Here is a 12,238-nt window from a genome sequence, read left to right as displayed (position 1 = left end):
CTGTATCCAGTGCGCTCAGCCATTTCTTGATATCACTTGGTGTGAATTGAATTGGCTGAAGACTGGCTTTGTGATAGTGTGGACCTCAGGAGGAGGCCAAGGTGGATCCTTCACTCGGCACTTCTGGCTGAAGATGGTTGCAAACGCTTCAGCCTTGTCTTTTGCACTCACATGCTGGGCTCCTCCATCATTGAGGGTGGGGGTGTTCATGGAGCCTCCTCCTCCCATTAGTTGTTTAATTGTCCACCGCCATTCACGACTGGATGTGGCAGGACTACATAGTTTTGATCCCCTCTCCCAAGGTTTGAGGCACTTAGGGTTTCTGGTTGCTCATCTTAGATGCAGGCATCTATGTTCCAATTTCCTCATTTTTAGGCAGTACACTTGGAGGTGGGCCTGAGCCATGCAAATAGTCTGGTGGAAGAAAACTAAAGTATACTCTGCCTGTCAAGTACCAGAGAGGAAATTCAACTGTAGATTTTCAAAAGCTGCTGTAACTCTGGAATATATAAAGTAAGGTTGGTCTGTGACATTCCAGCACCTGTCTAATAATAATCAAACGTATAGTCAAGAATACAGTTCACCTGTATATTTACATCAGAAAATGTGAATAATGACCTTTGGAATTTTAATGGTGCATTATCTCCAGAAATGTATACCTGTTTTAATTGATTTGAGAAAAATGAAACTTAAAAAACCCACAAATTGCCAGAAGCATTTAACAGTGAAGATGTTTATTTTGCCCTTTGTAATTGTACAACTTTACACTTCACATTAAATTTTTTAACTTTTCTGAAGGGGACAAAGACTGAACAGTACACAGACACCAAAGTTTTACTGACATTAACAAATCTACTCAAAGTGTGAAACATTATCCTGAAAACATGATACTCATGTCTAGGATTTACATAACTGCCAACATACAACATCATTAATGCACATCTGATCACAGTTTAAGCTGTATTTAGAAGCAGACTATCTTTAAAGAGACATTTTCCTTGTTGAGGCATCACAAGCTGATCACAACAGGATTTATGGCAGAATTTCACAGATGTTCTGCTGATGCTATGCAGCAAATCATAATTGATGGGCATACAAAAATAGCCTGCTCTTAAGGACAGCAAATGGTCATTTAGAAGGTGCTCAATAAAGTCAAAACAGTCAATTAATGCAATCACATGACTTATAGCCATCCAAACAAACTATTGCTCACACTACTAATCAAGTTCATCTGAGACTGCAGCTTCCAGCATTATAACATTTGGAATTTGCTCTTTATTTGGTTTCAAAAATAAACAAACAGTGAAAGAAGAGATTTGTCTAATGCAATTTTCTGACAATACAGCAGTTAACATTTTTAATTCAATTTAGCAGATTAAATACAGATAGTGACTTACCTACTATTTTCAAATGCATGTGAAGTTTTGAATTGCATGCAAAGCTATTTGAAGTTAAACAAAATCAAATGAAAAGCACTACGTTTAACTGTCTAATCTAATTGTAATTACAAGAAAATAAATTCATAAATATTTTAAAACAGAAATACAATTCTGCCACTACAAGCACACAACAGTCTCTTTAAAATTCAGTTTGAGTAATAACATTTCTGCAGAACCCAAAAAGATGGCAGCTGATTTGTCTGGTATTGCTAGCATCTTATTTAACTACATTTAAATGTCTTGATAGTTAATGAAAAGGACACTATTATTACATATAGATTTTAATTCACAATTTAACCTCCACTCCTCAGTGATAATAAAGTTAACTACAGCCTTGTTCAGAATAGTCCAGTGTGTAGATTTTCCATGTGTCCTGCACTTCTATTTAACCTATTTGAAATAGTGAATTTAAAAATCTGGTTTCAAAAAGATAAAGTAGCCAAGTGTACATTCTTTAAAACAAACACATCATGCATATGCAGATTTATGTCATTTCATTATTTAATACGTCTGGATTTGCTGCTTATATTATCCAATATCAATTATTAAAGCATACACATAAAATGTCTTAACTACCTTACCATATTACACATGAAAATGATCAAAATTGTAATTGAAAAAGCAATAAAGTCATCAACCAGTAACTTTTTGGGAATAGGACCTATAGTAGGAAAGAAGTCAAATGGAATCTTTAGTTATGCATGATTTCAGAGTTAATTCATCCTGCACAGGTAGTATCTGAAATGTGCAGATTTGATTTCTTTTTTTTAAAGTTACTAGAAAATGCAATTGTTTCAATGGTTGCAGTGCAAAATAATTAATTATTAGAAATCTCGACAGTTTTCCATGCTTTTTGTAGGTCTAATTTTATCAATTTCTCAACATCAAGACTAACCAACAGTGAAACAAAACATACTGAGTGATGGTGTAAACCGAGTATTGTTTAGGCCAAGAGATCTCATCTGTAGCAGAAGGTGGGGGGGAGGAGAGAAATCAGAGACCAATCACAGTAGCTCACTCTCCTGCATTTTTCAGCAGCTGCATAGCGTTGCATTCAACTGGAAGCAGCCCTCCAGCCAGTCCTCTTGATTGGGAAAGATGCGCGTCACTGAGAAACTCCATGAAAGTTATTGCCAAAAAGCGTCATTGTCCAGACTAGCATGAAAAGCACTTTTCATAGTGAGCGCAAAGTTACCATTGTAAAAAAACAGCAGTAATTCCTCAATATTCACACTCCAAATTACTGGTGAAATATTAGTAAGATTTCTAAGTATGCCTCAACACTACATTCATCTGCATTGGGTTGTTACTAGCTTTTTCTAAGGATATTGGAAATGGTTCTACTGATGCTTCAGGTCAAACTGATTTGTGTTAAAATCATTGCAGTATTTTGCTGCTCGATAATACTAAACAATCTCTAGAAGTATGCATATTTATACAGTCAATATGAACAATAATCTTTACGTAGACTCTGAAAACCAGCAATCTAGATAAACTTCTAGGTACCAAAAAAGGTCATGAATTCACCCTGTTTGTGTGTGCATTGGCCCAGCTCTGAATAACTTTCAATACCGATTTGCTCCATTCATTGTTCAATGTGGTTGGCTCAGACAAATAATTAGATTCAGAAATTATCTGTAGAGTTGTTAACAAGTCAAGTTTGGAATGCTGGTTAACACAAATTACAAAATTCACTAAAAATAGTTCTAATTAACAGGAATGTGATACAATCAGAGAAAACCTTAAGCTAGCTCAATTGCCTTCGTATGGTCCATTCTTTTTCTGTATATACTCCTATTCTTTTTAAAAACACAAAGGCCATGCTGCACTTTCACTATTGTGAATGTTGGCAATCACTCTTCCATCGGACCTCTTGCCGGGTATAAACATTATACTCTTAATCCTCTTCAAGCAAATAAGCTTTTATATGCATTCTTGTACTACATAATACTTATACACTTACACATTATATCATATCACAGTGAATTTCAGTCCAGCTAACCCTAATAATCTCTAAATAAATCAGTTGAAAAGTAAGAGAAATTGCTCCACTTGAACACTATTCTGAAACATAATATAATCAATGGAAAATTCAATGACCCCCAGAGGAGTTCTGTTCTTCAAATTGGTATATACTTCAATATTTGTTTCCTGGAGATACCTCAAACAGAAACAGTGGTTAATAAACGCAGAGGTCTGGAAATTTCATTTCATAGACTGGGATGGAATGGTACTGAACATGGTCAGCTGCGACACTCATGGATCCTGATGGGCTTGGCGGCGGCCTGCTAGAGAAAAATCTAAATCAGTTTACTGAATTTCATTCACACAGTGCAAAATACAGTCTATTTTTTTAACATTTAGAGGACAATGATTAATCTAACATTTGTAAAACTACTCAAACGTGTCACTTTGTTTAGTGGGGGAAGAAGGGTGTAGAAGAGCAAACAGTACTTTCAACATAAAGTACTTCCTATTCTTTCTAATGGTGGTGGGGGGGGGGGGGGGGGGGGAAATCACTCACCTAGTATAAAAACAAGCTAATTATCCCACCCAGGAGGCACTCCACTGACGACTTTATGACCATAGCAGTTGCTCAATAGGGAATCTAGAGCTACACCCGAGCCTGAAAACTATTACCAACGTTTGGAGTCTCCTAACTGACTTCCAGTCCAGTTCTTAATGTTTTAGTTTCTTATGGACAGTATCCTGTAACTGAAATATTACTATTTTTTCTAGCTCAATACGCTATTTTATATTTTCCCCAGCTGTCATGATAGTACTACTTTTGAACCATCCATTATAAACCTATGATAAACTTTCATATAAGCTTATAGAATGAGTTTTATTTTGAGAGAATATTTATTTTCCACAACTAGTCTTACAAATAAAGATCATGCACTATGCTCTTTAAACTCTGTTTTACATACAAAGTAGTAGCTTTAAATATTTTATATTATTGCATATTTTTGTACTTTGCTGACAACAAACCCATGTTTCTGCTCTGAATGCTTTACAGGATCACACAATAAACACAGATGGGAAAGATCATTCAGCTCATCTTAACTTAACCAGCTTATTCCCCCAACACAACATGCAACCAGGTCTTAAATGATTGCACACTTTTTTTTGCCTGAACTACCCTGCACAAGAGTCCATTCCAGGTGTTGATCACGGAGAGAAGAACCTCTTGCTGACAGTAGTTCTAAATTTGTCTTTAACCAATAAATTCAGTGATTGGATCTGTTGAGTAGAGTCTATGAACACGTTTAGATCCTGTTCAACTTCACCAAGTTCTGCAATTCTCAGTTCCCCCCACCCCCACAAATATGAAGTATCTTGTACATAATAATAGAATCATAAGAAATAGAAGCAGGAGTGGGCCATTCAGCCCGTTGTACCTGCTCCGCCATTCAATAAGATCATGGCTGATCTTCTACCTTAACTCCACGTTCCCGCACTATTCCCCATATCTCGAGTCCCTTAGTATCCAAAAATGCATCGATCTCTGTCTTGAATATACTCAACGACTGAGCATCACAGCTCTCTGGGGTAGAGAATTCCAAAGATTCACAATTCTTTGAGTGAAGAAATTTCTCCTCATCTCAGTCCTAAATGGCTGACCCCTTACCCTGAGACTATACCCCCTAGTTCTAGACTCCCAGCCAGGGGAAATATCCTCCCTGCATCTACCCTGTCAAGCCCCTTAAGAATTTTATGCTTCAATGAGATCACCTCTCATTCTTCTAAATGCTAGAGAATATAGGCCTCGTCTGCTCAATCTCTCTTCATAGGACAATCACCCCATCCCAGGAATCAGTCTAGTGAACTTTTGTTGCACTCCTTCTAAGGCAAGAATAACCTGCCTTAGGTAAGGAGACCAAAACTGTATACAGTACTCCAGGTATGGTCTCAGCAAGGCCCTATATAATTGTAGTAAGACTTCTTTACTCTTGTACTCCAATCGCTTTGTAATAAAGGCTAACATACCATTTGTTTTCCTAATTGCCTGCATGTTAACTTTCTGTAACTCATGTACAACGACACCCAGGTCCCTCTGAATACCAAAATTTCCCAGTCTCTCGTCATTTACAAAATATCCTGCTTTTCTAGTTTTCCTACCAAAGTGGATAACTTCACACTTCTCCACATTATATTCCATCTGCCACCTTATTGCCCACTCACTTAACCGGTCTATATCCCTTTACAGCCTCTTTGCGTCCTCCTCACAGCTTACTTTCCCACCTAGCTTTGTATCATCAGCAAACTTGGATATATTACATTTGGTCCCCTCATCCAAATCTTTGAGTAGATTGTGAATAGCTGAGGCCCAAGCACTGATCCTTGCGGTATCCCACTAGTTACAGCATGCCAACCTGAAAATAACCTGTTTATTCCTACTCTCTGTTGTCTGTCCGTTCTCCCATCCTCAATCCATATTACCCCAATCCCATGAGCCCCAATTTTGTGAAATAACCTCTTGTGTGGCACCTTATCGAATGCCTTCTGAAAATCCAAATACACCACATCCACAGGTTCCCCCATTTCCACCCTGCTAGTTACAACCTAAAAAAACGAAGATTTGCCAAACACAATTTCCCTTTCATAAATCCGTGCTGGCACTGCCCAATCATATTAAGATTTTCTAAGTGCCCTGTTACCACGTCCCTAATAACATATTCTAGCATTTTCCCTACTGATGTCAGGCTAACTGGCCTATAGTTTGTGCTTTTCTCACTTTTTTTTTTTACATTTGCTACCTTCCAATCCATGGGAACTGCTGTAGAATCTAGGGATTTTTGGAAGATTTAAACCAATGCATCCACTATCTCTGTAGACACATCTTTAACCCTAGGATGTAGACCATCAAGACTACTTTTAGTCCCATTAATTTCTCCAGTACTATTTCTTTACTAATACTAATTTCTTTAAATTCCTCATTCTCGCTAGATCCTTGGTTCCCCCCTATTTCTGGAATGAAGTTTGTGTCTTCTTCCGTGAAGACTGATACAAAGTACTCGTTTAATGTCCCTGCCATTTCCTTATTCCCCATTATAATTTCTCCTGTCTCTGCCTCTAAGGGACCCAGGTTTACTTTTGCTGATCTCTTCCTTTTTACATACTTATAGAAACTTTTACAATCTGTTTTTATGTCTCTTGCTAGTTTACTCTCATTCTCTTTCTTTATGAAATTCTTGGTCATCCTTTGCTGAATTCTAAAAATCCTCCCAATCCTCAGGCTTACTACTCTTGACAACATTATAAGCCTCTTCCTTTAATCTAATACTATCTTTAACTTCTCTTGTTAGCCACGGTTGGACCATTTTTCCCATGGGGTATTTATTTCTATGGAGAATGTATATTTGTTGCGAATTATGAATTAATTCTTTAAATGTTTGCCATTGCTTATCCACCATCATATCTTTTAATCTAGTTTCTCAATCTACCTTAGCCAACTCGCCTCTCACACCTATGCAGTTTGCTTTGTTCAGGTTTAGGACCCTGGTTTCAAATTTAAGACCCTAGTTTCAGCCTTAACTAAATTACTCCCAAACTCAATATAAAATTCTATCATATTATCACTATTCCCCAGAGGCTCCTTTATTATAAGGTTATTATAAGGTTATTAATTAACCCTTTCTCATTGCACATATCTAAAATAGCTTGTTCTCTAGTTGGTTCCTCGACATACTGATCTAGAAAACTAATAGCCTGTTCTCTAGTTGGTTCCTCGACACACTGATCTAGAAAATTAGCATGAATGCATTCCATGAACTCGTCCTCCACACTATTACTGCAAATTTGGTTTGCCCACTCTATATAAAGAAAAAAGTCCATGATTACTGTATTACCCTTGTTAAATACACCTCTGATTTCCTGATTTATACAGCCTGACACTACCACCACTGTTAGGGGGCCTTTAAACTACTCCCACCAGTGTTGTTTCTTAGCTCCATCCAAACTGATTCTACATAATTGATTTTCTAAGATCCTTTCTCTCTACTTTCTTTATCCCATCCTTTATTTTCAGGGCTACACCTCCCCTCCCCCCTTTTCCATTTTGCCCATCTCTTTTTAAAAAATCAAGTATCCTGGAATATTTAGTTCCCAATTTTGGTCACTCTGCAACCACGTCTCTGTAATGGCTATTAGATCAAACCAATGTTCCCTTTAATTTTTTTTGGGTGCGCGGCCCCTTTAATGGGCTGCATGTCCCATTAAAACTTCCGCGCAAGCTCGGTTTTTCCTATTGTAAAGCCAGCAAGCGACCTGTGCGGGATCGCCAAACAGCCGCGCAGCTTAACAGGAACATTGGATCAAACCCATTTATTTCTATCTGTGCTATTAATTCATCTAATTTTCTTGTGAATGCTTCGTGCATTCAGATATAGTGCCTTTAGATTTAACTTTTTTCTATTTTTTCCTGGTGTCACCCGAGTCTCTAATGCCCCATTACCTTTGTTAAGCTCTCTGTGCCTTCCTGACCCACTCTGCTTATTTTTACCCAAATCGCTACTCTGCTCTACAGCCTTGACATTTCTCTTCCTGCTTTTGAATTTACCCTTTCCTGAATCCTCCCACACCTGCTTCATTAGTTTAAAGCCCTATCTATAGCCCTAGTTATTCGACCCACCAGTTCACTGGTCCCAGCCTAGTTTAAGTGGAGCCCATCCCACAGCTCCCTCTTTCCCCAGTACTGGTGCCAGTGTCCCCTGAATCAAAACCTCTGCCTCCCACATTATTCTTTCAGCCCACATTAAGCCTTCTAATCCGTTTATCCCTATGCCAATTTTCACGTGGCTCAGGTAACATTCCAGAGATTATTACCAGAGAGGTTCTGCGTTTTAATTTGGACCCCAGCTCCTCAAACTCGCTCAGCAGAACCTCATTCCTAGCTCTACCTATGTCACTGGTTCTTACGTGGACCACGACAACTGGATCCTCCCCTTCCCACTCCAAGTTCTTCTTAACCTTGGCAGGTAACACAACCTTCAAAACTCCCAGTCGAGGCTGTAGAGAACAGTATCTATCCACGACTATACTGTCCCCTACCACTACAACATTCCTTTTCATTTCCCCCCACTTGAATAGCCTCCTGTATCAGGGTGCCATGGTCAAGTTAGCTCATCCACCCTGTAGACTTTGCCCTCATCCACACAGGCAGCAAGAACCTCATACCTGTTGGATAAGGGCAAAGGCTCCTTCAGCACTACACCTGGGGTCGCCTTACCTTCCTGACTTGCAGTCGCACCCTCCTGTTCCTGACCACTAACCAGACCTGTACCACTACCTAACCTAAGGGGTGTGACTGCCTCCTGGATCAAAGTGTCCAAGTAACTCACCCCCTCCCTGATGCCCCATAATGTCTGCACCTCAGACTCCAGCTCAACATCTCTGAGCTGAAGTTCCTCGAGATGCAAACACTTACTGCAGGTGTGGTTGTCCGAGATCGCAATGCTCTCCAGAAATTCCCATACGCTGCAGATGAGACACACCAGCTGCACTGCCATCCTGATCTAACCTTGTTTTACTTATTTAATTAAAATGAAGTTAAAATCAGGTAGCCAGTTTTAGTTAAAAATAAATTACTTACTGTTTACTCACCCGATTTACTTACCCCAGAGCTCCTCCTCCGTGCTTTCCGTGACGTCACTTTTTCAGAATGTCCCTTTCGTTAGTTTAAGAGCGGGCACTGAAACTAAGTTTTAGGTTATTAATTATGAATGTTTTAAACTTTATTTATAGTTATATACTTAACTGTACTGAATCTCCTCTGTCTATGTTCCACCTACTTACAGATTTGGTCTGGTTCATTTATCTGCTGTAACTACTGCCAACGTCACACTGTCCCACTTTGGCTGGCACAACAGGGGTTTAAAATGATCAGGGCCACAGGAAACAAACAAAGCCACTAGAAGAGGGATGGCCTTAGTTGGAGCAAGAGGTGTCTGGCTTAATATCATAAATATTATAAAGAAAATGGTTTCATGTCAAAGCTTTATTATAATCCTAAGTGTAATGGATAGATCAATGCACAGAAATTGGTGTAACATTATGGACACTATACTTAAAACAGACTATTTGTAATTATTATTTAGCATTAAGTATGGCTTTGCCTCTACAGTAACAGGATTGAGGGGGGGGGGGATGCACAATTTTTCATTCTCTGCAAGCAAAAAAAAAAACATGCATTTTTTCCCCCAGGAGTGTCCATTTAAATCAGGATAATCTGCCATCAAAACCATAATATCTTCAGTGTCTTGTTGTTGGCCCCTACCAGACGCATTCAACACCTAATCACAGGTAAATTAACAAAAATGCTGCAAGTTGTGTGTTGCAATCATACACTTCAGAACTGAAAAGGTAGAATATATTGCTTTAATCCAGAACTGAAGGGAGAAATACAAGATCAATCAAAATGGCCTACTGAAATTTCTAACAGACGATAATGCTGCTTGTTTCAAAAACAACTTCCTTTCAAATATTCACTGTATGGAAGGACATAACACAAGAAAAAAGATAAAAAGTCATTTGGCTCAATGAAGCTTGTCTCTCTAGTACACTAACTCACCTAACCTAACGGCCAACTGAATTTTGAAAGCCCTATATGTCTGATTCTACAACATTATGTGGTAGATTTTTTCAAATCTTTATCTTGACCTACTTGCAGGTAATACATTGATGAGTTTTTCCCCCTTAACCTCCTCTCTACAGATTAAGTTTCTTTAATCTTTAATTCTTCCTCACTAATCCTCTTTACATATAGGATCATTCTGGTTACTCTGTACCTTCTCAAATACATCAATATCCTTTCTGAAGCATGACCATCAAAACTGTAAATTGTTATCCAAGTCTGATCTGACTAGTACATTATAAACCTTAGTATAACCTCTGCCAACCTGTACTCTACTGCTCTGGTTATGAATCTCAACATTTTATTTGCTTTTTAGTTTTTTGTGCACATTGTCTGGACACTGATCAGGAATAAGAGTCATTATTTTCTTTTGTCAGGTTGTCAAGAAGCTAAAGTAGCTCTCCAATCCAAACCTCCTTCTAGGTCTATGCTGGCTGTTTCCTATTAAATTATTGCAAAATAGGTACTATACTCTAAACTACTTAGAATTAATAAAATAATTTATTTTATTTGATCATAAGTTATGCCATTGAAATATCTCAAACACGTCCCAAAAATAAATTAAATGCAGTGACTTAAGTAGGCAAACGAGATAGCAATTCTGCGCCAGCAACATCCCATACAATAATAATTTGAATGGTCAGATTTTTTGACAGCATTGGTTCAGGGACCAATGTTAGGAGATCTTGAGGTCCAATCTGTCTTTTCAAGTGTTGTTAAACTCTCATCCAAAGGATGGCACTTCCCACAGTATAGCACCCCCTCCCTCATTACTGTACTGCAGCATCAACCTAGTTTATATGCTCCTGATGATATGGCGCTTGAATCCATAACCTTTTGACCATTTAGAAAGTACCTTGTTCTATCCATTTTAGGTCCAAAGTGGATGACCTCACATTTGCTTACATTGAAATCCATTTGCCACAGTTTTGCCCATTCACTTAATCTATTAATATCCCTTTGTAATTTTTTGCTTTCATCTACACTGCCTACAATGCCGTCTATTTGTGTGTCATTGGCAAATTTGGATGTATGACTTTCTATGCCATCATCTAAGTCGTTAATAAATATTGTGAATAGTTGAGGCCCCAACACAGATCCCTGCAGGACACCACTAGTCACATCCTACCAATTTGAGTACCTACCCATTATCCCTACTCTCTGTCTCCTGCCAACTGTGCTAAGTGATTACCGCTGCTAATGTTAGGCTAATGAGCCTATATTGCCCAGGCCTGATGTGTCCCCTTTTTCACTGTAGGTTCCAAACCTAGAGAATTTCTCCATTATCCAATGTTTCTTCATGAGTGCTGCCAGCATCTAATTTTCCCCAGTCTCATTTAGCACCTCAGAACATGCGTCATCTATAGTGAAGGTCCTGCAAATGGATTTCAAAATCCTCTAGGATGTTTGTTATTGAATAATTAGATAGTAAATCAGTATTTTCTTCCCTACTGAATATTTCTAGAAAGTGATTAATTCTATTAGTTTCCCTTCATCTTCTATTACTCTGCCACTTTATCTTTTGATTGCAAATTTCTCCTTTACCACTTACTGTTACAATACTGAGTGTTTGATTATTGTGTTCAACATAGGAACAGGAGTAGGCCATTCAGCCCCTCGAGTCGGTTCCGTCATTCAATGAGATCATGGCTGATCTGCAATCTAATTCCATATACCCGCCTTTGGCCCATATCCCTCAATATCTTTGGTTAACAAAAAGCGATCAATCTCTGATTTAAAATTAACTGATCTAGAATCAATTGCCGTCTGCGAAGAAAGTTCCAAACTTCTACCACCTTTTGTGTGTAGAAGCATTTCCCAATTTCACTCCTGAAAGGTCTGGCTCTAATTTTTAGACTATGCCCCTAGTCTGAGAATCCCCAACCAGCAGAAATAGTTTCTCTCTTTCTACCCTATCTGTTCCCCTTAATATCCTGAAAACTTCGATCAAATCACCCCTTAACCTTCTAAATTCTAGGGCATACAACCCTAATTTGTGTAATCTCTCCTCTTAACCCTTGAAGTCCAGGTATCATTCTGGTAAACCTACGTTGCACTCCCTCCAAGGTCAATATATCCTTCCTAAGGTGGTGCCCAGAACTGCTCTCAGTACTGCAGGTGTGGTCTAACCAGGGTTTTGTACAGCTGCAGCATAACTTCTACC

At 38.5% G+C, this 12,238-nt stretch overlaps 1 protein-coding gene across 16 annotated transcripts in view; it reads right to left on the bottom strand.

The window, feature by feature from the left end:
- Positions 1-717: 717 nt before the first annotated feature.
- Positions 718-12,238, bottom strand: part of efr3a (EFR3 homolog A (S. cerevisiae)) — a 278,874-nt gene continuing 267,353 nt past the window's right edge. For 10 of the 16 annotated variants that reach the window (XM_085992836.1, XM_085992828.1, XM_085992833.1 and 7 more), the window contains one exon: positions 718-3,727. In XM_085992836.1, the coding sequence (XP_085848962.1) occupies positions 3,619-3,727 (109 nt within the window). In that variant the 3' untranslated portion in view covers positions 718-3,618. The remainder of the gene's footprint in view (positions 3,728-12,238) is intronic. The other 6 variants (XM_085992834.1, XM_085992835.1, XM_085992841.1 and 3 more) reach the window with 3 other exon arrangements.

This window comes from Somniosus microcephalus, chromosome 7, assembly GCF_052327205.1.
Source record: "Somniosus microcephalus isolate GS21.2 chromosome 7, FLI_Smic_1.0, whole genome shotgun sequence".
Classification (NCBI taxonomy): Eukaryota; Metazoa; Chordata; class Chondrichthyes; order Squaliformes; family Somniosidae; genus Somniosus; species Somniosus microcephalus.
The sequence above is the reverse complement of the archived record's forward strand: the minus strand, read 5'-3'. Positions and strand labels throughout refer to the sequence as shown.